The sequence below is a fragment of the Drosophila subobscura genome, chromosome O, assembly GCF_008121235.1.
Source record: "Drosophila subobscura isolate 14011-0131.10 chromosome O, UCBerk_Dsub_1.0, whole genome shotgun sequence".
Classification (NCBI taxonomy): Eukaryota; Metazoa; Arthropoda; class Insecta; order Diptera; family Drosophilidae; genus Drosophila; species Drosophila subobscura.
In genome coordinates this window covers 25,674,217-25,701,143 of record NC_048533.1, presented here as the reverse complement: position 1 = coordinate 25,701,143, position 26,927 = coordinate 25,674,217, and the positions used below count along the sequence as shown (strand labels likewise).

The 26,927-nt window shown below is 42.4% G+C and overlaps 2 protein-coding genes across 2 annotated transcripts in view; one reads left to right on the top strand and one right to left on the bottom strand.

Moving 5' to 3' along the window:
- The first annotated feature begins 671 nt into the window (after positions 1 to 671).
- On the top strand, positions 672 to 2,816 carry LOC117896951 (DNA-binding protein Ets97D). Its single transcript, XM_034805495.1, has 5 exons — positions 672 to 832; positions 915 to 1,017; positions 1,096 to 1,165; positions 1,219 to 1,945; positions 2,007 to 2,816. The coding sequence occupies exons 1-5, from the start codon at positions 769 to 771 to the stop codon at positions 2,432 to 2,434; spliced, it is 1,392 nt and encodes a 463-aa protein (XP_034661386.1). The 5' UTR covers positions 672 to 768; the 3' UTR covers positions 2,435 to 2,816.
- LOC117896952 overlaps positions 2,568 to 26,927 on the bottom strand; it is a 34,401-nt gene continuing 10,041 nt past the window's right edge. The window contains exon 3 of the mRNA XM_034805496.1: positions 2,568 to 4,175. Coding sequence (XP_034661387.1) covers positions 3,172 to 4,175 — 1,004 coding nt within the window. The 3' untranslated portion in view covers positions 2,568 to 3,171. The remainder of the gene's footprint in view (positions 4,176 to 26,927) is intronic.

Sequence of the window (26,927 nt, the reverse complement as noted above, 5' to 3'; positions counted from 1 at the left end):
AATTTCGAAAATCATAAAATCATAAACATTAATTGGTGAAAATGTTGATTGCAATTTGCAAGAAATACTCTGCCAGAAAGTCCCCATATTTCCGGTGGAGTTTTGAATAGGCTTTGGGATTGGGTATACAAATGTAAGCAGTATTAGGGGATCCTAAGAGATATACTTAATGCCAAATTTCTAACAAATTTATAGAGAAATATATCAACATCTGTTGACTTACTTCGGAGTTACCATGTGGAGGAGTTATACAAATTTGAAAATCAACCGAAATATTATCCTACATACTTATTACATCAACATCTCCGTGGATATTTACATGTATTATAAATTTCTCAGTGGCGCCAGTTCCACAATGCGGCTACATGTATTTTACGTACTGTCAAAATACAACAATGCCTACCTACTAACACTAACCAAATTCAAATAAGCATATGTAAAATATAAGGTCATAAGCTATACAATCCAATAAAAAAGAGTATTTATAATATGCCAAATTGTTTTTCCAATCGGATTTAATTATTGTTTCAGTGTTAAGAGTCTTTGCAAAGATAGTAATATCAAATAGAATATCAAAATCAAGGAATGTGATTTACGACTACGGTATATATTTGGTATGTTTTTCATTTGAAACGGTATATTTTGGCATTGTTTTGAGGGTCGGTTGATATATTTTTTCGATAATTCGGCGGTCACACTATTTCAACCACGAGATAAAATAAATAAATAAATAGGAAATAGGCGGTTATTTATCCAATTAAGACAGAAATGGAAGGCGCCAATGTACTCGCGGACGAGCTGATGCGGCGTCTGAGCGATGGCGGCACCTTGGGTAAGTGCGGAAGCAGCGGAAGTCGCTGCAACATGCGGACGCACCTGTTGTAACAAATTTCTCCGTAAACAATTAATTGCAGAGGAGGTGATCGACAGTGAGATGTTTGAGAAGACACACTTCGCGGACGCCGATGACATTATCGTGGTGCACATGGACATCAGGGAGCCACTGACGGCACTGAAGTAAGATAACCGAGCCCCCCTGCGACGGCGGCACATGGACAGCACTGACGAAAACGTTTCTTCTTCTTGCTGTTACAGAAAACTGGTCGAGGACAAAATTGATGTGGAACTGAACTACTATTCGTTTTGGCTACAGGATGCCCAAGAGGTGAGTGCTGGTATCTAAGAAGTCCCCCTTCTAAATCTATTTCTTTGTTGCAGCTGGAACCGCACAAGAACCTTGTGGATCAGTGTGTCAAAGGAGAGGGTCTGGTACAGATCAACGTTCAAATCCAAACCATACAGAAAAGAATCAATATTGTGGATGTACTGAAGCCCACGGATGACGCGCTGGCTGATCAGGGACCAGAGGAGACCACCTCAACATCGGCGGCGCAGCTCTCGCCACCCGATTCATTGAGCGTCGACGATTCACCCAGTGACAGTCCCGTGAAAACGGAGAGCTTCAAGCGCAAACGGCCGAAGGATGATTCCGATGAGGAGTCGTTGGAGCCTACCAAGAGTGTGAAGCCTATTCTCAATTGGGTGCTGGACAGCAAGTTCAAGCGGGAGCAGGCGCGTCTGAATATTCCCGAGGTGGCCAGCGAATGGACCACGGCCCATGTCAGCCACTGGCTGGAGTGGGCCGTGAAGCAGTTTGAGCTGAGCGACATCAGCATGAGCGATTGGCAAATCAACGGAACAGAGTTGTGCGCCTTGACGCACGAGGAGTTCAGCCAAAAGCTGCCGCATGATCCGGGCAATGTCTTCTGGACACACCTGCAGCTGCTGAAAGAGTGCAACTTTGTGTCCGTCGTTCACAAACAGGCCGAGGAGCTGCGGAAGCCCAAGCAGCCCAAGATCACAATTCCCGCAAGTGTGGCTGCGGCAGCATCTCTAGAACAGCGGATTATGAGAAAGTCCTACCAGAGCGTCAAGAGTACGGATTGTGAGTAGAAACACTCCCAAGCCAAGCCCTGCCACTAATTTATGTGTCACCCTTTTTATAGCCGACAGTTCTCCGGCTCCACAAAGTCCCACAAATTACACCGCAGTTGGTTCCGGCAACAATGGCCAGGTGCAGCTGTGGCAATTCCTGCTCGAAATACTCACAGACTGCGATCACTCTGACATCATCGAGTGGGTGGGCACCGAGGGCGAGTTCAAGCTCGTGGAGCCAGATCGCGTGGCCCGGCTGTGGGGCGAGAAGAAGAACAAGCCTGCCATGAACTATGAGAAGCTGTCGCGCGCCCTGCGCTATTACTACGATGGTGATATGATCTCCAAGGTCTCCGGCAAGCGGTTTGCCTATAAATTCGACTGCGATCTGAAGCTGCTGATCGGCTACGATGCCCGCGAATTGTCGCGTCTGGTGAACGAACGGAAACGATCATCCGAGAGCGCACAGGCACTGGAAGCCTTGAGAGAGAATACATGACAGGACGTAGTTGCAGTCACGATAGAGCCCGACGACATACTCTGGAAGTATGAGGAGCCTTAGCGCTGGCCACAAGTGTCGGCAAATGGCGGCGCCTGGTGGATATTAATACAAATTGTTAAACATTTAATTTTCTTTAGGCACATGAATTTATTTTCCATTTTGTATTCACTAAGCATTATAATCTCTGTCTATTTAGGCGTAGGCTCTAGCTATAAGTATACCATAGAAACTACAGCTAAATATCTTTACTTTAATCATTATCTTTATCTGAATGGTATCTCTATCTATATCGTATATGGTAGTATATTGAATATTGTTCGTTACATGAAGTTTGCGATTTTTGTAAAATCTATAAAAACTAAATTCATTTTCCACGCGATTTCCATTTGCTTTTCCATTCGCCTCCACACTCCTCCTCGTGCAGGCATCGTTTTTGTTTTGTGTTTTGTTTCTTTTGCGATTTTACGTGACTAGTTTTTATGCTTGCTTAACTGATTTAACTAAACTAAACGTGGACATTTAGCGACTGCAGCTAAATGGCGTCTCAGTTTGCTTGTTCGATGATCAATGATGACGATGATGATGATGATGAAGCTTTGTGATGATGGCCTGGCGGAATGTGCACGCAAATGCTGCTACCTCCCCACAGCTGAAACAGACGCTAGACATGAACCGTGTAGCGTCGTCAGCCAGGATTAATACTTCTTTTGAGCGTGTGCGCTGCTGCAGCGCCCCTACAGCTCTGTGGTGATCTCGTCCTGCGGTCGAAAGCCCAGCTTGTAGAACTCATCCTCCAGCCAGAGCGAGCTGGCATTGAGATCTGAAATGAGATTGCCGCTCTTCAGCGTATTGAAGCTGCTGCCAAAGGGATCCGAGGCGCGCGGCTCCTCGAACTCGTGCAGGCTGATCAGCGATCCGAACAGATGCAGCTTCTGCTGTGCGGATGCGCTGCTGTTGCGATCGCCCGCCAGCAGATCCCCGGCCACCCCCTGGGGCGCCGACGACACTGGAGTCACCTGCTGGTGCCTGAAGATGCTCGCCTGCGACTTCTTGTTGGGCGCTGCATAGAGCACCTCCTGGTGGCCGCCGCGCAGCCCGCCAACGCCGCCATGCGAGGCCTGGAAGAAGTCAATCAGTTGGCCCACCTGCGGCTTGTACCGCTCCAGGGCCTGCTCCGACCAGGCATGCAGCCGCGACCAGTCGTGCGGCGGCGTAGGAATTAGCTCGATGGGACGATTCAACAGAATCAGCAGCTTGGCCAAGTCCCGGACGATGGGGCGGTATGAATTTGCCGCCGCCACCTCGCCGGACAAGTAGAGCTTGCGGATCTGCCGCCGGGTGTCATTCAGCATGGCCAGAAAGTACTCCGCATTGGGACGCATCTCGTTCAGCTGCCGCATAAAGTCCGCCCGGTCCATGGTGTTCTCGTTGATGAGCTTCTGCTTGACGGACTTCCTTCGCCGCTTGCGTCGCACCAGCATCACGGCCACGGCCAGCAGGGAGAGGCACACGAGAAAGCCACCAAGTAGACCAGCCAAGGCGGCCATCAGCGGCCCAGAGTAGCCATTGGGCACACACACGCGACCCATGAACTCTGTGTGCGCTGACCACTGATCCAGGTAGCCGGCGGGGCATTGATCCACGCACTGGCGTGTGTCGGTCACCAGGTACATGGGGCACTTGATGCAGCCGGCCTTGTTGCAGCGCAGGCAGTGGGAGCTCGTCGATGCGGGGCAGCCTGCAAGTACAAATGGAGAGGGGAAAACTGGGTTAGTCACGCTGTGGGTCACTCTCTGTCGTCGTTGTCATCGTCGTTGTACCCCCAATTAGTGCTGATCAGCATAATTGTACCCTAATTTGCATAGGAGCTGCTCCCACAGACAATTGTCAACGTTAATGCCCGTAAATTAAATCTTCCATAGACTTCCCGAAACATCTAAATTACACTGGGCAACCAGAATCGGTAGCTAGCAACCCAAGAAACAATAATTAAACAACGTTTTTCCAAGTCCCAAGTGAACCCAAGTGATCACTTATCCCTAAGAATAAGAAAACATTTATATTTATTCACTAAAAGTAGACTTATTCCCATAAAACTTGTTTGCTGCTTAGTGTTTTCCGATCCCAAGCCACTTCGTTCTCTTTAGGAGCTTATGAATACCAATTAACCCGTTGAGAGATCGCCCATTCATTCCATTTAAACATTTCAGAACTCAATGTTTGACTTTAAAGTTTGTCAACAAACGCAGCCAGCAACTATGACTATGCTAATGAACCATAACCACACCACATGTGATGTCTGTTGGGGTGTCTGCGTCTGCTCTACTCCCTGACAGGCCACTAACCATTCTTCCAGCCCATCTTGTAACATCTCTATTCAGTGTTGTTCTTTTTCGCTGTAACCCTCTGACATTTCTTTGTGTGCTTGTGGGGAAATTCAAGGTAAAGCATCGTGTTTGACTTTTGGTTTTTCATAAACAACATTAGCATATGGCGATCCGCCTACTTGTGCCGCCCCGTGTCCAATCTTTCGACCCCGCCTCCGCCAGCAACGTCAAAGTGTTGGGCAAACAGAGGGCTACATATTCTAGGAAGGCGGCAGAAAGTTCAACATGGTCCAAACACACACTGCAGAGAGTACACTGAGCCATCGGGCTAAAGCCCGTCGTCAAGATCAAAAGCTTTTTAGAGCCGCCGCCGCCACTGTGGTCGCGTATGTGTTGTCAACATCCAAAAGACGCCGTGAGACTCCCAAACAGCTCCGCCAGAGCTCTCCATCTTTCGCTATCTGGTCGGGCCGCCTGCCCCGGCCTGGCCTGGCCCATTTATCTTGGACAAAAGTTTTTGATTTCCAGCCCCCAAAACCTCACATGGGAAGGAGCTGCGGGAAGAAACAATAACATTGCACCACGTACGCTTCCTGGGGCCCCGGCTCATTCGATTGCAATGCAGCACTTGGCGTCTCCTGCCTCTGTCTGCGTTTCAGGTGGCTCTCAGCATCGTCGTCGTCATCATCAATGGCATTAACTTGTTTATGCGCTAATCAGACACACACAGCCCCCGGGCGGGAGTCCACGATTGAGGATCACCTTGGCCATGGCCATGGCCAATTCCCAGGCAATAAGAGCAGCATGGCAGCTCCAGACTCCAGACATCGGGGATAATCAGATGTAATTCGTAATTGATATTGTTCAGTGCATTTCTGTCTGTCTGTATTTATGGGTCTCTGTTTCCTCTGTGTCTCTGAAGCGCGGTATTCCTTCTGTAAAACCCTCTTTATTCCTTCACTTCTCCCATTCGGAATGGTCTCGATCTGGCTCTGGATTCTGTATGCTCTGGGTCTCCGTTCGGGGCGTGCAGTTGATCAATGATAATTGGTTATTAAATGGAAGATTGCCTTTATTCCGCCTGTCAATGCTGTCTACCACATCCCCACTGCGTGGCTCCTCTTCTTTTGCGAGTAGTTGGCTCATGTAAATGGCCTGGAATTACAGTCTGGTGCTTGTGCTGTGATCGAATCGATATAAATAATGATATCTCGATTGGTCCTCAAAGGATACCAATCGCAATGATACACACTCGTATATGGCTAAAACAATTTGTCCAATGGAATAAATGCATGAAGATCAGCATGAGAGATTGAGATTGGCTTAGAGGCTGAGAGGAAGAAGCCAGCAAAGAGATCAGAGTAGAAGAAAAAAATAGGAAAATACGAACACAGATTCACTTGAAAAGAGAGACCAATCTCTGTTGGCAATTACAGCAACTGACAGATTCTTAATCCATGGCCATGTCCGAGTGTATCTGCAATCTGCAGGAAATATTCATCAAATGAACATCACTTATTATCTCAAATTATTCCATTATCGATCGTTTGAAGAATAATTTTGAGGCCAACCCCATTACCCATTATCATTATCGATTCTTCATCGACCAAATCAAGTGGGGACACGCCTCATTGATAAATTTCTCTTCACCTTCACGTGTGCCTACCTTCTGGTGCTTCTCTGCCAAATGATTAACTAAATAAGCGGCTGCGGGGCTTAAACATGACATTAAAACTCTGATGACTACAACTATATTTACGTCCATCAGCATTGGGCCTGATCATCATCATCAACGTCTTGTAAGACATTTTTCAACTTTCTTTTCTCTCAGAATGAGTCAGAGAATCTGCCAGCGAGCGTAGTAGCCAGCAGAGCCACGAGTTTTGGGCTTTTAGCACCAAATATCTAGGCGTGTCCCGTAGATCCAACAACAACAAAGTAACCAGATAATCAAACAACAAATTACTTTCACTCACAACAAATAAACGAGGAAGGCAGCGGCAACAGCGACCGGGCGACCAGGCGACCGTAAAAACGAAATAAAATGTTTATCGGACAATCACAAATGAAAACGAATGAAACACGCATAAAGTAGATTCATTAGATCACTTTATAATACTCGTATATCTAGATAATTGACTCAACTCTGTCAACTGGGCTGACTGTGGTTGGGTGGGGGACTGCGGCTCAAGGTCGTTCCAAATCAGAGAATCCCACAGCAACACAAAAAGCTGACAAAATGTGGAGCTGTCTCTCTCTCCCTCTCTCTCTCTCTCTTTCTGTCTGTCGTTGCCGATCGTCAATCGCTGATTGTCATCCGTCGTTTCCAGCATAGACAATGGCCCCCTCGTCAATGTCATGGCTGTCAGAGGGGCGGAGTAGCAGCAGTGCCCTGGCTTACACAGGGTAAAGGGGTGTGGCAACTAGTGGGGGCAACACTTGGCTCTTGTTTGTCAATTAGGCATTTGACATTTGCATAAATGTTTATGCAAAAACAAAAGAAGAAACGAAACGAAGCACAGCAAAAAGTCAAAGAAAACAAAAAAGGCAACAGACAAAAGTTCTATGCAATCGACAAAAAGAGCAAATAAATGGTAATATGCAAAAAAGAAACAACTATAGTTTATGAGGCATTTCCTGCCCCATCCCTTGCCCCATCCCTTGTAGGATATTCCACCAAAAAAGAATACAGAATAGGCATAGTTTCGATGTTCGAAGCATTCAATAACCTTGAAGATCAATTCCAAATGATTTATACGTTTACACATGGCTCATGTCATGCGGCAGCCCCTAACAAATTTTGGTTGGGTGTCGCTCGAGCCACTTGGGGGGCAGTCTTGCACGTCCGACGCCCTTATATATAGTCATTCGAGTCTGTGCAGAAAAGGGTTGACCAACTCCAAACAAGCCTTTATCATGTTTCTGCCAACAGCAGCAGCAATTCAATTTCCTAAAGAAAGAAAGCCTTTCCCCAAAATGCGAATTAAAGGCAACAACTTGAACCCAAAGGGAATTTGAGGCAAAACAAAGAAAAAACGAGAACAGCAATGCCTGGACGGGGCCCTGAGCAAATGGCGTTTATTAAAATAACGGTACTTAAGTGCGCCCTAAGCAAACTGCCATCGAAGTTAAGACCAGCCCAACATGCAACATGCAACAAAAAACACCAAAATAACCCACAAAAAAAGACAACAACAAAAAAACTTGAGCATGGGCGGGTCTTGGGACAACGGGAAACATGCCACACAGCAAAAAGCCAAGCACCGAACGGGGCACCGGGAAAAAAGACCTTTCATAATCATTTCAGAGAGAGAGGGAGGGGGGGAGGGACAAACAGAACAAAATGTGGACAATAATAATAATAATATGGGAGGCATCAAATTTTGTGATCTTCCTAAGAAACGAAAATTGCTAAAGCAGGCAAAAGGTTTCAAAGATTCTCAAAGATGAAGCCCTTGGATAAACTACACTCGTAAATATGCAGAAGATTACAAAATGAATGCAAAATTCTACAGAAAAATATGTGCAGGATCTCTTTATATCTTGATGAAAGTTTGAGATAGAATTTCACAATGTTTATGTATCTGTAGAATGAAATTTTGCCTTTCTGAATGAATAATTCTACAGGAATCTTTCCAAGTGCTTTGGAGTAATTTTATTTGGTAGTTTGCAGCCCATTTATAACTCTTTCTTTGCAAAATGTTCAAATCTAAAATATCAGCTTAATCCATCAAAAGGACAGAAAAACAATTGTTTATTTTCGAATGTACTTCCATTTGTACCAGCACATTGTTTTCCACTCGAACCTTAGTCTTTTCATCTCGATAGCCGTGCCTTTTCGTTGCCAGATTGTATTTGATTTGATTTTGTTTCGAGTGCTGCTGGTATCCATTCCATGATGCACTTCAACACACCCCAAAAATATATATAAGTTCATGAACTTCATAAATTCGTGGCTACTCATAAATATATATGAGTACATTTACTGTGAAGAGAACGATTCATTGGAGCAAGGAGCGCCGAGAAGTGCTTCCATGGTGTGCTTTTTAATTGCCAATACATTTCAAACACGTCAAACGACAATTTATTATGAATTATTATTTTGGTATTTATTTTTTTATTTTCGGCTAACAAACGTTTCTTTATTTTTTAGAGATTTGTGTGTTGCTCAAAATTCATACAACAGACAGCCAGGACAGATGGATAACAAAGAAAAAAAGATTTTCGTATTTTTTTGATTTCAAACATCCGTTCGATTTTTTGTCATGATTGTCACGATTTTATTGCTGGACAAGACAGCCCAGCCAAAAGTCTGAGACTGAGCCACACTGAGACTCTGGAGAGTTCGACTTTGACTTCGATTCAAAGTCTGAGACTTTGGAGACTCTCAAACAGCGCACAAATTTGCACAAAACTGAAATTTTGTTTTCGTTTTTCGATTCGCCGTAGCGACAAAAAGTAATTAAAATGCAGCTGACAAAATAAAGTTTGTCGTGCAGACAGAGACATTTAACATGCAATCGAAAATCACCGATTAATCGTTTATGTATGGGAATATTCTTGAAAATTAAGTTCTATGGAATACCCTGATCTTTCTGTGCAACTAATTCCCTAGTTTTCCATTGGTTCGTTCTCACATTTTTGTCTAATATTTTGTGTTAATATCTGCCAATTAATCTTCATATTTCACAGTCCAACTATTTCCTAGACACATTCCACTAAAAGTTCCACTCTCCTGTTGTCTTTGATCTCCAAAAGTTTCGTACAGCTCGTACAACCCCCAAAGAATCGGAAACACAAGGCTCGTACATTTTGTTCAGCCGGCTAATTGCCGGCGACATGAACACGAAGTGGATTTATGACCAATGCTTTTGGGCATGTGGCCAAATTAACACCTCAAAAGTCACCGAAGTCGGCAAAGTTTCCTTCTGCCAATGAGTGGACCATTGCGGTGACAGAAATCGGGAAAACTGATTGGAAAAGCGCAAACAATTTAGTGTGTGTGTGTGTGTGCCGTTTGCTGTTACGTTTTAGCCAAGTTGTTTGGCCAGTTGCCGCCAATTGGCAACATGTTTTTTAGCCATAAAAATCAAATTTACAACTACAGCTGTCGATTGTGCACTGCACTGACATTTTCCGCTGTTTTTTTTTTGTTCAAAGTAGTTGTTAATACCCTCAATCAATCGAGAAGTCTTAGAAGTTCGAGCATAAGTTTTGGAGTTAAGAAAAGGAAGCAAAGGAAAAATGTATCTATGAGCCATGAACAAAATCTAAACGAATCGTAGGGGTATCGTATAGTTAGAGTATATGCAGCTTCGTTTCCTTTTAGTTTGGCCTTTCTTGCCACTTCTTTGGGTTAATTTACTGCCCAATGTGCGCTCGTGCTCGTGCGTTTGCCAGACACGGAGTTGGAGCCCACTTGGAGTCGCCTTTTGGTCTCTTAATTGCTGGGGCAGCGCGAATAACTTGACATAAATGCATGGCTGGGGTTTAATTGTTTCATGTAGACGCAAGTTCCTTGTAGGCATTCGCTCTGTCCCCTGCCCCACACAGACACAGCACCAAGGGATGGGGGGCAAGGGCAAAATGTTCTTACGTGGAAAAATTGTTTAAGCAAATATTGCAAATTAAATTTGCTTGCAAGTCACAAAAGGCGACGCAATCGACGACCCACTGATATTTGCATAATTTCTAGATAGGCCACACACACGCACAGATGCACACACACACACACACACACACAAACACACACACACCTGAATTTGCATTTGCATAATAAAGAGATATTAAAGCGATAGGCAGACAAGTAAATAAATAAATTAGCAAAAATGCAAATGGAAATGCAAAAAAGAAAAATACAAAAATAGTTGTAAGTAGTAGTCGCAAGAATAAGCGATAATAATGACAACTTTTGAGTTGACTTTGGCATTGTAACGTCCATTGATTGCTTGATTGAGCGGAGAGGAGACGGGGGGAAAACTACAACAAAATTCAATCAGGAGGCGAATGGGTGGCAGGGCGGGCTTAACAGTTATGGTTTATATGGGCAAACCCAATAAGGAAATGCACAGCTTGTGTGGGTCATCGTAATCCCACCTCAACTTCATAGCGCAATTTATTCTCTAGAGATAAATACGAGGCAGAACTTTTTTTGTGAATCATAAAATGGAATAGTTTGTCTTCAGATATAATCCATGGGGAGTCTGGGAGCCTTTTTAAACACGATACAAATCAAAGAAAGTTTGCTGAACATTTACAGAATTTCACGTTTGAAAAGTTCATGCAATCTTGCCACTCACTCATACGATTTTGGGCATATTCAGGTAATCTTTCTCTACAAATTATTTTATTTCTTCCAACAAAATGTAACCTAAAAAGATTAGCTTTGATTTTACCAAATTAATTGTTTCTATTCTGCAATTTAAAGATTGAAAACCCATTCTTTAAACAATCGTAAGATATTTTAGCATCATTAAAAAAGCTAGCCCGAAGCCACAATAGCTGAAAGACTTCATTTGAAATCTTTGCCCTTAGATACATCATTAAAATAAGTACTTTGGATCATTTGAAGAAATGCTTTTAAGTAATGGACTTTTGGTTGCTTTAATTACATTTTATTGCCAGAGACCCAGCAGGCAGCCAAAAATAGAGAAATGGTTAGGCTCTGAATGAATGTTTCTTCGAGAATTCTTGCCAAGAATGTCTAGAACTCAACAAAAAGTAAAGGCTTTCAGTTAAGAAACCTTTTGTCAGATGTTTTAAGAGTGATTAACCCACAAAAACAGCCATGTATTGGCAATCTGTGAGTCAGGATTCCAGTTGAGCGTTAGGACATGTGTTTCCTATATTCAGATGTGACCTTTGAAAGTAATTTCACAGATTTAGATTACCCACAAACGTTTGTCTGCTATTCATCAAAAATTGCCACCTAAATTCCATTGATATCTTGCACAATTTCTTATTCCACCAAACAAATATAAATCTACTTAATTTTGCAACATTTCAAGTAATCTGATAGCCAAGACAGCCGACACACTGGACGCATTGGGGTGGTATGCGTCAAAATCCAAAGCCAAATCCCCGAGCGGAGTCAACGTCTAAGCCAATTAGCCAACGAGTGACTCCATGCTGATTAGCATGACGAAATGTCGTAGCATTTTGTTTGGTGGAGCCAAAGGAAAGGAAACAACAAGGCAAACGCAAAAAATTGCAAATAAAACATGCTGCCCCATGGGTGGAGGGGCAAGAGAGTAACAGATACCACGAAAATCCAACAGAAACACACACAAAACAGCAAAAGCCAAAAGTTCAAATGGTTCAAAAGAGCTCGACACAACGCCGTACAAAAGGCAAAAGGCGGTTTACATCAAATAAAGTCATTGATAGATCAGGATATGGCCAAGTGGGTAGAGAGGAGAGGAGAGGCACGTATCTCTCTACTTTGGGGAGCTCTGTGAAAACAAATACCTGTAGAGTGAGCGCTGAAATAAAATGCGACAAAATCTGCCGCAAAAGTTAAACACAGGCCACGCAGAGAGACAGACGGAGACCGGTCCACCAAAGCGAGCAGCGTGGACACCGTGGACTGCACAACGGACTTGCGCAATCCCCGCCACGCATGCGCAAGCACTGCCAAACCCCCCCTACCCCTTGCCACTTCCTCCCCGCCCAAACGGTTGCACTTTTCGGTCTGCAAATTGGCCTAAACGCTGACTGCCTCGATAGCTACAAAACGTGGCAGCAACGATAATGCTGTGTGTGCTGCTGCTGCTGCTGCTGCCTCTCTTTCTCTCTCAGCTTCTTTCTGTGGCACATTCCGGTTTCGTGTGTTTATCAATTAATTTGAATTTATTCAGAGGCGTTTAATGTTTTCAATGATATTTCTTGTTGAAATGAAATCTAATGAAGTTGACAGCTCCGTTGGCTGCTCGTTTGCTGCTCCGTTGGCTAGTCCGTGGGGAAAGTGCCACCCGTGATAATGAGGCGGAAAGAAGACATTGCTGAATAATTGCACTGGCAAAAAAAATGTCTCTAACAAAATGAAAGCGAACTTCAAATGCTAAGCATCTTTTTTTTTGGTAATTTAAATTCTTGTGTGTGAGAAATATAATTGAGTATTTTGTATGGAAGAGGCACAACATGGGAAAGGAATGATAGATAGATACAGTGAAAGCTGCGTCTTCCTTTTGATGGGTAAACACTCTGAATACAAAAGCATTGATGATCGCGATAAGCGATAATATTTCGGAGCCATGAGCCACCGAAGAGAATGAGCAACACAATGCAGAAATGCACAAAAACAAACGGTTATTTAAGCCTCAGAATACAGCAACAAAACATGTACGGGACGCCCAAAGCCAGATCAAGCGATAAAGCAATAAAGCGAGAGAGCAGCTTTACGTCGCTTACTCTCTTTGCTCTTTGCTCACCACTTGACACCGTTTGAGCGCTTATTAAAAGAGAGCGGAGAATCATATCTAGGGCATTACTTATTGCACGCACTGAGAGCGCATTTGCTTAAGGTAAAAATGGAATTGTGGAGGTGATACAAATATCAATATAAAATATGAAATCAATTTAAATAACAAATAAAAATGTAAATATATTAAATCTTTCCATAATACAACCCCTTCCAGCTTCTGTGTCCCCTAACACTGTCTTGGAAAATCTCTTGACAAACGGTAGCTACAAATTTTCTATTTACAACATGCCACCAAAATGAGAGTAACAACAGACAACGAGCCAGCGACAGCTTCCGTAATTTCCAAAAGTACAATACCCTGGGACTGCCACAAATGAGTCGAGTCATCGATTGATGGACAGGGGGAACGGCGAGTGGGCTCTGGGGAGACGTCTCCCCACTCGTACAACCATGAAACATGTTGGCACGAACAAAGTCCAGCCAAAGGCGGCTGCCAAAAGGTACACCCGGTGCAGACATGTCGCTTGACTTTCTTTTTAAGGTCGGTCGGTAGCAGCGTGCGGCTCATTAAAAAATATTTTACGTCTCTCACTCGTTGGGGGACGGGGGACCTACAGACTGACAGGCGAAATAATTAAATTTTTGAGCGAATGATAAGCGGCAGAGGAGAAATACTCGTATAAACTGTAACAAATGCGTAGAAAGTTGCATTTGCCATTGGTTTTCCACTCATCATATGCATATGCAACCCTAACGGCATTCTCGGGAAAGGGCCTGCTGTAACGCCTGATAAAGTGTCAATAATGTAGCCGCTGCAGGCAGCCGACAGCAGCTTCCACATGTCACACAAATCAAATCAAACAAAAACCCGAGCCAAAGAGTACTTGACCGAATTCCACCGCCAGACAACGAACAAGAAAAAAAATTGAACAAGCAGCAGCTGAAAAATGAAAAACCCCATGCAAATGCACCGCCTGCCACAGACAGAACTTGCAACTGCCACACGAACAACCACGTCATGTGCATAATTATGCCCAGTTTTCGAGCTGAGAGGCAGCCTTCACTTGAGACTCCTTCTCTTGGCCACTTCTACACTTCTCTTCTCTCTCTCCATATGGCTGCAAGATCTTCGTGTGGATAGCCTGTAATTTGTAAGTCAAAGAAACCTCTGACTTTTGGACACTATATTCGACAAATTTGTTGAATAATGTCAAAGTTTATCTAGCAAGTAAGTATTTGGTTTCTTGGTTGTGGAGATCAAAGTATCGTTGACTATTTATTTAAGGCAATTTAAGCTAAAAGAAATCTAGTTCACCCAAAGACCTCATCATCCATTAGGCTTTCAAATCTGGAACGAAAACCCTTAACCTCTTCCAACTCAACTGATGAAATCACACTCAAAAGTGCATTCATTCATTATCCATTTAAAGTTGAAGTCTTGCCCCAAAAGCCGCACTCAAGAAACCATGAAAATAAAGCTAAAGATCTTCCAAGATTTGTTAAATTTCAATTCGTAAGAGAAGAACAAAAAGCTTTGCATTCCCAGTGCAGGCCGATCCGATACCCGCATGGAAAACTATGAAGTAAAAATAAATATTTTCACACATGTCAGCAAATATTTCGTTGTCATGGTTAAAGTAAAAGACAACACCAATACCAAAAGATATGTATGTACATATATAAGCTTGTACTCCTATATATGTTTGATCATAATCTGGCCAGCAAACACGACGACGTCACAATGTCGCCACCATATGGGGGGACAGAGGTGGAGTAGCTCCGCTCCAGTGATCGTGCCTCCAAAGACGGCGCAAAAATATGGAAAAAATCGTGCAAAATAAAGCAAACACACATTACATACATATGTGGAAAACTAGGAAAATGCTTCCTTGAAAGGTACACACGAGTGAGTGTGTGTGTGTGTTTGAGCTTGTTTGAACAATTAATTTTGCTTTTTGGTTGGGGATTTTCCAGATGAAAACTCTGGCTCTGTCGCACCAGAATGCGGGCACAAGACGCTTGAGACTTGAGAGAGAGATACAAAGAGAGATGCCAGTTTGTATTTTATGGCTCTCAACATTGGACAAGTATCTGAGAGGATGATCATCGCTATACTATAATGCTGATGCCGATGATGATGATGACCATTTTGGCTTTGAAGTTCTATTGGAAAGTCCAACGACTGAGTGCCAGGCTGGCCTGGCTGCTGCTGCTGCTGCTGCTGCAATGCGGATTTCAATGGAAAGGCAATTTGATGACGCCAATAAAATGCGCTCAAAGGCAATTGATTGTTGTCGACGCGACCACAGACATGCGCTTCTAATGGCTCGCAAAGTCCCCAGTCCACAGTCCCCAAGTCCAGATCGGGCCACCTCCAAGAAAGCCAGAAAGCCAGAGATCCAGAGCCAAAGCCACAATAAACCGCAGCTGCATTTTGAGCCACACACACGACAAGAGACGACAGCCATTCCATGGACCACAGCTGACAACTCCAGTGCCACTTGAGCCTTCAAAACTTGCAGCTTGAAGTGCATTTTGAACAAACACACAAAAAAAGAGCAAGAGCATAAGAATGCTGCATTCGAAGAGGGAACTCAGACAAAAAAAATGCCCTGTAAATTATAAATTGGAGTGTAGAAGTATACGAATAAATAAGAATATTCGTGAGCTATGAATAAAAAGTGTTTTTCTAAGCGATTGAACATCATTACCACAAATGCCTTTCAGTACCCGATGCCCAATATCCCCTAGGCACACCTTAAACCCCAGGGTACGCTTCACACATCATACACACACAAAATAAATGCTCCACAACAGACACCACACGACTTCGAAAGCACTCTTCAGAGAGGAGCACTGAAAATATGAAAAATACTTGAAAGATGCATCAACCTTTTTGTCTGTCTGTGTGTTTGTTTTTGTTTTTTCGGTTTGGCAGTTTGAGCTCAAGGTAATGGAAGTTTTCGATTTGGTAATAATGAAAAATGAAGTCTAGGCCTGCGACCGCATAATACACAAAAAAAGTCTGAACTGAATTCCTGCCACAACTTTCACCCCAAAGAGAAAAAAAACGGAATAGTGAAGAAAAAAGCTTTCGAACTTTGACTAATTAATGATGCCCTGTGGAACATGCGTAGCAAATTTAGGTGTCAGAATGTGTTGCAGCATGAAAACATGTTGTAGAGACAGCCTGTTGCTTGTTACTTGTTGCTGGCTGTTGCTTGTCGCCGTACACTTTGAGTGCAGTAGGTCACTCAGTCATGCAGTCAGTCAGTCACGTCAGTCAGTCAGCCGCATGTCTGGGGCCTGGGACTGGGACTGGGCGTGGTGTCGTTGTCTATATTGTTAATGCTATTAAACCGTAGCCGGTAGACTGGAAATTTTGTTTAAATTGAAACACCCACGCGACTGCAGCAGCAAGTTCCACAAAAAAGCAACGACAACAGCGACAGCGACAGCAACAGAGGCAACAACTGCAACAGCGGCAGCAACATTAACCACACTTGTCAGAAAGCTAGAGAGCGAAACGCAAATGTTTGAACACATGTCTGTCTATGCAAATGTAAATGCAACCCACAGCACAATTGCACTTTGAACGTGGCTTTTAATTACCCAAAAAAAAAAAAAAACAAACGACAGAGAACAAAAAGTTGCACGTTGCACAGAGTGCGGAAGGAGTAGAAAACGGGATTTCAAAGTGAGCGGCAGAGACAGGCTGCAACAGAAAAAGTAACAACCTTGCCCAAAAGCCCAAGCCAAAGTAAATGTGCAACTTTTTTGGGTGGCTTTGTACCTTAGTATAGTGGTACGAAGACTATGGAACGTGTCGATGCATTTCTGTACTTGTTTGCTTGCTAAAGTAGATTTTCTACAATTAAAAAAAGAATTCTGTGAGTTTTGTTAGAGCCGATTTAAGTACGTTTCAAACAATAATTTCTAGACAGCCTCTCTTCATGTATGTACGTGACCGTTTCTGTTACTAGTGTCGCGCGACATGCGGAAGCGCCCTTCGTTTGATGGTCTGAGTTTCAGTTTGTGTTTTTGCAGAGTCACATGTGCTGATGTCTGTGCACCAGAAGATTCCCATAGCGAATGCTTCTATAAAACTTGAACCAAACTTTCCTTTCTCTTATCTTTGAAGTCATCTGTGTTTCATAGAAACTTTCAACAGCTTTTTACAATTATAAAAAATTTAAATTTAGAAATTATAGAAATTATGATTGCAATTAATTTAATCTACCAAAAAAACGACCAATTTATTATACAATTTCCACCACGGTAGAGTAGAAGGTCTTTACTGAAAGTGTGCTTTAAAAACCACACACACAATCCTCAACAGACACCAGTGCCATGCACCCCTCGGGCCGCTCTCTCATCATCATGCGCACGCGCAGCGGTCTGCAGCCAAGCGGAAATGGCCGCAAATTGTGGCAATAATTGCAATCGCACGTCGACGCTGCAGCAAAAGGCGAAATCAGTGCCTGAATCAAACAAAAATTACAAATTTCAATTAGAGTTGATTTTTCACTTTTATTAATTTGGGTCTGCGTTGGTGCAGCAATGAAAATAAACCAAAAATTAGCAGAGGGCCCCCACAATCACAGAGATTTAAAGGGGGCAAATAGGGGGGATAGGAAATTGCTGCTGTCAAAATAATCTGTGGCACAGAGACACAGGGGACAGAGGCAGAGGCAGCTTGGAGTGCAGCGCAGCACAAACGCAAGCGCAAGTGTCATTCAATGACATTTTTATGATGGACATAATAATACATTTTCATAAAAATATAACATTTTCATTTTATTCGTTCAATGATTATGAAATTTCCGCCGGCAAATTGGTTAAAAGTCAAGCTCAAAGATTACTCTCGGATTGGGGGGCACTTTAATGGTGCAGTCCAACTCTCAACTGCATTTTGACCAGACTGTGGCTATGGCTTTGGCTTTAAACGGCTTTTGCTTTGAGCCAAACGCACTGACATGGCAACTGACACATGTTTTGGTTTTGTGGCTTTTCGCTTAAGCAACTTAATTTGAATATGCTTTTGGCACTTGGCTAATGAATAATTTTGCAGTAGTTTTAGCTTTTCCTTATGGCTATATTTGCGGTGGTGGGCTACCGCTATGCTTTTTGAGGAAAGCCAGCGAGAAGATGTAAAAATTACCAACAATGAACCACATTTTGCTGTAAAAAATAAGAGCATATCATATGGAACTCTAACAGCAAATATTCACTGGCTTTTGCGTGTAAACACTGATTCAAATATTTGTGTAAACACCAATATTTACCACCTGCTTAAGACATATCGTGTAACAGCAGCATAAGTACTGCGATACATCTCCGTAAATCCCCACAATTCCATTTGGAAAATACGTTTACCTGCAACGACAAGAAAGGCAAAAAGAAAACATTAATTTTGAGAAATTGAAAAATTTAACCCAGTGCCGACCCCACTTTTTTTAGCGTTTCGGCAAGGGGTATACAATTTAAAACAATTTGCCAGGGTTGACACCCACATTGAGTTATCTCTGGCTAATTGATTGGGTTCAAAGAGTTGAAGAAATAATGAAAATCAATTGGGGAAAAAAGTCTCATTTTGGGGTCAAGCGCGCGCTGCTGTGGCTGCTGCCTGACGAAAGCAAAAATCAACATGAAACGAAAACGACATTCAAACATATTCAACAAAGTTGCGAAAAATTGTGAAAAAAATGATTATTTTTACAGTTAATTGTTGTTGTCGTCCGATGTTGTTGTTGTTGTCAATAGCACGCCAATTTAAAGCCATTCATTCATAAAGTGTTGTGTGGTTTTGTAGTGATTTTGCAACTCATTGGGGCGCCTGATTTAGCTATGGAAATGGTTATCGGTTATTGTTTATTGGTTATTGGTACTCGTATTGCCATTGAAACATGCCCCAAAAAAAAATAAAATGTTCAATCAAAAACGCATTACATCAATTTCTGATTTTCAATTTATAGAAATCAACAGGAATATGAATACAGAGTACGAATACGAGTACAGAGTATTGCGCAAACATTCGTAAACATTGCGTGACATAATAATTTTTAATTATATTTCATCGGCACGCCGGCTGTCGTCTGAAAATGAACTTGAACTCTGGGTTCAGGCTGTCGTGAGCATGAAATCATGCGTAAATTGTGTAAAATTGTTCATAAATAATCAATAAAAGTGGGTGTTCGTTCGAATTACTTCTTAACGGAAATTTATATGATCTCGACTCTGGGAGTTTCAAAGTCCATTTTAAGATTAATTTAATTCAGAAATATTCCTATACTTATTCCTATTGAAGGGTTACTAAGCCACTCTGGTGAAGACTGAGAGTTAGAGAGAGTCGAACAGCTACGTATGCGTCATGAACATCTGTTCAAAATCACAATACCCCCACTACACATTTCTAATGCTCAAGGGGAACTCTGCCCGACTAATCGTAGTATTATTCCCCTCATAGTCATCTACTATTTAGAAACAATTCAACGATTATAATGATGATTCAACAGTCAAAAGCTTTATAAAGCTTTTTAATTGAATGTAAATCCCATTCATAGCTTCTTCTTTTTTCTTTTTGTTGGATTATTTAATTAATTTCCAGACACCTTTTCATTGCCTTTTCCACTATTTTTCCTTTATCCCACACATACTTAAAATTCCACTTGTTACGCTTGGGGCATACGGGAGTATGCCGATCCCCAAAATGGAAACTTCCAAAAGTCATAAAAAAGTGAGTAGAAACAATACAAAAGTTTACAGGTTCATTGCTCTGCTGCTGATCACACGTGGTTAGTGTCTCCATTCGATTCAAGGGTATCTCTCCAGAGGTGGATGATTTCCCACAAACGTTCTAGTTATCAAAAGTTTTTATTATGCTAATTCTGCTGATTATCAAGTTTGTCTTAAAGTTGTTTCTTCTGAAGTTGTAGATTACAGTATGAGAGATTTGAATATAATATAATTTTGATAAGGCCTGCCTGCATTTGGGTCAATATCTTTGAAAGCTAATAAGAGCTGAATACGAGATCATTGGGTTATCTTGAATGTGTGAAGGAACTCCTATGGATATTTGTAAAAATGTGCAAAGTACATGCATAATTTGTCTTAAATATGTCAGAGATTAAGAACAAGGGGTATTAGTAGTTGTCGAGTCAACCTTGGAAGTGTCAAGCAAAAAGCAAACACAAATAGCGACAAGCAAAGTAGAGTCCCGTTGGTTGTTTCCTTACGCTTCGCTCAAGTGTTTTGTTTTTGCTGAGTGCGAGATCCCATGCCAGGCAAAGGTGCGCATTGTTGTTGTTGTTGTTTGCTTCTGCTGATGCTTCTGCGGAGAGAGCGCAATAGATGGTTGGACAGATAAGGAATTGCAGAAACGAAATCTGCATTGCCTGCGATGAGCATAGCTTGAGCATGTAAAGGAAAACACAGAAAGGGAGAGAGAGAGTGAAGAACTTGCGCAATGCGATCAACATTTTCAAACCCTGCACTCTCCATTGATATGGGTTAGGTTTATTTAATCAAGTCAGCAGCTTTAAATTCAATATCAAATCAGCTGATTCTCGGGTCTCTAAGATCAAAAGTAATTCAGAAAATGCTCTGCTCAAATACGCAATTACCAGTCACTCCTCCATAATCACTTCTTCCATAATTTTCCCAGTATTCCCAAGCAATCACACTCCCTCCCCAGTGTCGTTCTTGCTACATTTTATGACACTCTGGAGTCTGGTAAAATAACGATAAGAAACACTCTGGATATTAGTAAGAGAGCTTGAGCCATTAGTCACGATTCCAGTGTATTATATAACACCACTTGCAGTGGAACTCAGGGCCCAGCCCCAGCCCGAGCCCAAGACTTGTTCTCGTTCTCTCACCCGACTATTGAATAGTCAATGAGTGCGAACAACTACACATCTTGGCTAATTGCAAAACTCAAACTACTGCTCCCCCATCATCATCATTATCATCATGATATCATCATTAAATCATTTCAAATTGTAGCACTCTGGCAATGCATTCTCCAGGGGTTTCTCCCCCGAGATCGCTCGAGCGACCCGTAAATAATGGCAGGCCAAAATGAACTTGATTTATTGTACACTCAATTATTTAAGCAGAAACGAAATAAATATGATTTCACAACAGTCTCTTTTTTGTTTATGGCCAAAATATTACAAAACTGATCAGCAACAAATATTTATGGAGGAAATGAGTGGAATACCGCCGCCGAGCACCGTTCAATGTCATGCGGCGTTTGTTTAAATTGGATTTTCGTATCGCGTATCTATAAGTATCTGTAGCAAGTATCTGTATCGCAGTCTCTGCTTTTTCTCATCTATATAAATTGAGCAACGTTTTTTCGGGCGTGTAAAGGGGCAATCATTCTCGCCAGCAAGTGGTGCTGGCGGTGGTGCTGCTTCCACGGCTCACTCCTTCTTCAGTTTCTGTGGCATCCACCGAAACGAATCCATTTTCCATTGCATGGCCTTTAATTAAGAGGCTCGCCAACATTTAACGGTTCTTTGCTTAAGCAAATGCAAGCAAATGCATAAATTGTTGGGTATTTATAAGATCCATGTCGAGATCGAGAAGCCGATTAGCCCCAGCTCCATGCAACAGTTGCACTTGCAACTTAGCGGCATTCAGTTGGCAAAATTGAAATGTTGCCTTTAAATAGAAGAGGGAAAACAAGTTTCGCGAATAGAAATCTAAGAACCAGCTCCATCCTCGCTCAGTGGTTGACATCAAATCGAAACAGACATAATCTGTGGCAATTCTAGAATTTATGTCCCCAGCTGCAAAGTCATTAATGTGGCAATAATACACGCATATTCATTAATCATCTTGCAAAAAGGAAACTCAACTTATGAATTGACAAATCGATTATTCAAATTATATTGCTTTAGGGATTTTTGGTAGCATTCTTAATGATTTCCTTAAAGGTTAAATTTACTCATGATTTTATAGAGAAATTCTAGCATGAATACAAATCTTGGAAGTATTTTTCGAAGTAGATTGCCTCATTTGTTGTAGATTTTATGGAGAATCAGCGATGACTTTTTTGTGAAAGATTTCCGTAAAAGGTTGAACTGTTTAATATATTATTTAGAGAGAATTAATGCCAGAAATATGGACTGACTTTTATGGATTTACTTAGTTGAATTTGAAGAATTTTAAAAGATTTGCAAACATTTCTTTTATTTTAGCGTAGAATATGAAAGAGTCAAGTTTGTTGTTGTGTCCGATACTCGTATTAAATAATTACACATTTCATTAGAAAGAACATTCTGAAAGGCTTTACAAGTGTGATTAATAACGAATATCTTTGAAATTATTAGATACAAACTGGTACACATGTGTACCCGTATGCATTAATTAAATGCATATTCAATACAAGTTCAATAATCGGGTGAATAATTACCATTTTGCCTTTAAGTTATTCCCATAAATCAACGACATGCATGAGAGTGTAACCTCTAAGGTAAATATTCTCACAAGTGCAGATACAAAAACATTTAGACCTCAGTGTAGATTTTGCGAAATAGTTTTTGCCGCCTGCGCCATGCGCACACACACATTTTTTGTTGAACTTGCGCCTGGGAAAACGTTTTTCTTGTCTTGCAGATTGTGGGGCAACTGCGGCACCAACTAGGGGGCAGCAGCCAGAGTACGTTCTGTCTTTGCAATTTATGCACATTTTATTGGCATTTGTTGTGCTGGGGCTTTTGGCCTCATGAAAATTCCGTTTCCAAATAATTAAACACACATTTTGTTGTGTTGTGTGTGCTGCAATTGCATTCTTTCGATGGCCTGTTCTCCTTTTCGATGGCTTGTTGTTGTTATTGTTTTTCGAATACTGCGCTCCGCGTCCCACAAACATTTCAAAAATTAATTGAATTAAATTGTTGATTGAGGCGTTGAAAATGAATTTTCATTGCGCGAAGCACTCGCTGCTGCTATAGACATATCGGACAGTGGATTTCCCCAAGTTGATTTTCACGTTCGCCTCGTTATTGCTGCTGGGTATTTGGATACCCTTGAAGAGGGTAACATCACTGGAATGCCATCTGATTGTTTGTTTTCAAATGGATATCTAAAACGACATTCTTGAGCAATAAAGGGCCAAAATATTCTATTTATGTTCAAGGGTATGCAACACTTCGACTTTTGAATTATAAATCCTTCTGCCGCTTTGCTTTTTTTCTGGTTTTCAGTTCCTGTTGGTTCAATGAGCCAGCATTGTGTCAATCAGAGTTTTGTTTGGTGGAAACTAAAGCAGAAATAGAAGCGGAAATTGGTAGACTAACGAAAATTCCAACGACTGCGACCAAGGCACGTAGCGACCAAGAAGTGGTAGCCAAAGCCGCAGCATAAATGAAAACTTCCGCCCTGAAAATGGGGAGAATGAAAGAAGCTGAAGCTTGGCCCAAAGATGCAGACAGCAGCGTAGACACAACTTGGCTTAAAGGTGGAAACGGAGGCAGAACTTGGCATAAAGTCAGAGGCAGAACTTCGCTTAGAGTCAGAGGCAGATCTTGACTTAAAGGTGGAGACACGAGTGTCCAAGGTAGGGGCAAATCTGTGGCCAAACCCTTAACTACCTGCTAAGCATTATCATTTAGTTAATATCTCTGCCAATGGCTTTGGCCAGTGTTCCTTTTGTTCCAAGATAAAGCTTAGAAATTCACGAAAAATTCTCCAAAATATAACAACAGAAGAGACTTCTTCTTCTTTGGCCAAGAACCAGTTTCTTCTTTTTTTTTTGTGGCCAAAAACAAGTTTGGGTTTTCGTTTCGTTTCAACTTTTTTTCCTGCCAAAAGTTGAGGCTATTAAAGCGTCGAAGCGTCGAAGTTTGCAGCTGCCTGGAAGCCCCTGTATGAAGCCATAAATGCAAAGAAATTTCTTTAGAATGGAAATTTTTGTGGGGTTTCAGAAAGCAGCAGGCTGTGGCCACAACTGCGGCAGGGGGCAGGGGGGCAGTGGCAGTGCCACACTTTCCAAATTAGTTGGCAGTTCATGTACAATTAATTTCCGCAAAAATGCAAAAGTCCAATAAACTGTTGCAAGCTGCATCTGGCAGTGTGGCTGTGCCGACTACATGCCACTGCTCCTCCTGTCGCTGCCTGCCTGCCTGCCTCTGCATGTGGCACAGACGACAGTGAATGCTGCTGCACTCTTGAACCAAGAGAGCAAGTACCGCAAGCTTTAGTCAGCAGCCAGCAGCCAGAAGATCAGCAACAGGCGATAAAACCCACAGAGCGGGAGAGAGCCCTGCCATGGCCTGACTCCTGGCTTTCAGAACAATGCTGTTTCCCTGTTCCCTGTTGCCTGTTGCATGCCACAGCCAGCGCAGAGGAGATCAATGACACCATGATGAGCATTTGGGTGGAAGCTGCCTCCCTCCTTGGGATGCTGCAGCCTCAGCAGCAGCAGCAGCAGTGCCTGTCATTGTGCGGCACGAAAGAAAGGTCCCTCTCTCGCAGTCGTGAGTGACAAAGTGACTGACTGACTGGTAGACTGACTGGCGGACAAACTGAACGACAGTCTAACTGGCAGTTAGAACCCGAACTTGCTGCTTGGAGTTTTGTCTATTTTCCGACCACTCTCTGTGGCTGCAACTGTGTCTGTGGCTGTGTTGTCTGCCCCTTTTGGGAAGGAAGTCGTGACACTGAACAAATGTCAGCACTTGCGGGCGTGCGGCTTTGACTTTGAGCCAAAGACAGAGGCAGAACCTCAGAGCCTAAGCGCTGGCTGTGGCTAAGGCAGTGGCCCCCAACTCTTCTACCAATCAATTATCTTGGCTTACAGACATTACAGACGCGAAATTTGATATGCTGCTCACTGATGGCATCCCAAGCGGCGGCAATGACACACGAGGCACAAAGGCACAAAGGCAGTCGCCGAAACTATAACTGTGAATGGGGGCAGACACACATTCATTTACACTAAGCTACAAATTATTGATACTTCTGGATGCTGCGACTCTCCTTGGCCACAATTTGCATTAACCTCTGTCTGTGTCTCTGGCCAAGACATTTATTGAATCGAACGCCCGCTGGCACGCCCACAAACTGGTCCGCACATGGTCAAGCGCCGCTGATAGTCAAGTGCCAAGATGCTTTTTATATTTAGATCAAAAGATACAGATACAAATGGACAGACAGTGCGCGACAAAAGTGTAAGAAATCATCGATGTAATATCTTTCTTTTCCGCTAGCAAATATTTGAAGAGTGATGTAAAAATTTGGCAGAAATATGAAAAAGTGAGTTTGGACTTCCAAAAATTAATGAATTTGTCATAATAATGTTATGCTTTTGAGACGCACTGTATGCAGCAGATATCCAAAATCGATGATCGTTTGTTTGTTGTTCATTGTTTGGACCATGGCCAAGCAGCAATCGAATGTCAACGCTCTCGAAAGACAATTAAACATGAAAAGATCGCCAAATAAAAAGCCTACAAAACAGAAGTTAAATCAAGTGTCGCCCTCTCCATAGATCTACATATGTACAGTTCCCCCTCCGCAGATCTACATATCCACTTCTCGTATCTCTCTTTCCCATTCGTATCTGTGTTTTTTTTTGGTGGCTTCTTGTTTTGTTACGAGTGCCACACGAACGATCAATCACCGCAATGTGGCCCAAAAAATATTTGTGTCTTGTGTCTTGTGTGCGCGTTTTGGCCATGTCTCATTTTGAAGCACTTTCCCGGTGGCGAGGGCCTTGGCCAAAGAGATTGTTGCAATTATGTTAAAAGTATGAGAGCAGAACCCACAACGGATGCGGGCTCATTAAAATCTTCACTGAAGAGGAGGAGGAGAGGCAGGAGAGTTTATTATTTAAGCATAAATTTAGATCAGATCGCTCAAGTGCTGAGAGATTTATGATTGCTGAAAGCTTCTTCACACTTCTCCTTGGACCGGCTGTCAAAATGAAGCCAAAGAATGTGATAGATAGATGGGTACTTAAGAGACACAGAGAGACACCGAGAGAGACAGAGAGTCCGTTTCGATCGGGAAAGAGTTCTCTTCTTTGCCAATGGAACATGAAATTCATTTCTACAGACAATTTTAATGGTCGATCGAGCGTGTCGAACTGTTTGTTGACATGAACTGGACGGCTGCCTGGCCCTGTCTAGTGTCTGAAGTATTGTATCCCATGGATACATGGCTACATGCGTGTATCTGTGGCCTGTATCTTGCGTTGTGCTTTCATTTTTGGTTTCTTTTTCCAATGTTCTTCTCGTCGTCTATTTCTGTGGCTAATTAACTTGTAGGCTACATTTCTTTCTCGTTTTAACACTTTTGTTCTATCAAATATCGTGTCGTGGGTGCGGGGGCCCTTGTGTGGCACGCTTATAAATTCCCATTTTCATGCCACATCAACTGTCAAATTGGTTTGGTGGTGAAAGTTCTAAAGTTCAGGGAACTTTTTGCCATAAATCGGATTTAATTATTCCCCAAAATAAAACTTTAAACTTTTGTGGGTCCACTGGCCACTGCTCTCCATAGATAATTTCCCATTCATTTTGGATGTCAAAGAGTCTCATTAGCTACAAGTTTTGGTGCATAAATTATACAATATATTTCATAAATAATAGCCATTTGTGAAATAGTTAATGACAGGCAGAAATAGGAGAAACAGAGACCCCAAAAGAGGTTGCACGTCTGAAACAAAACAGTCGGCGAAAAAACAATCGATTGAATCATTTCGAAAAGTCATTCAAAAAACTGAGGTTCG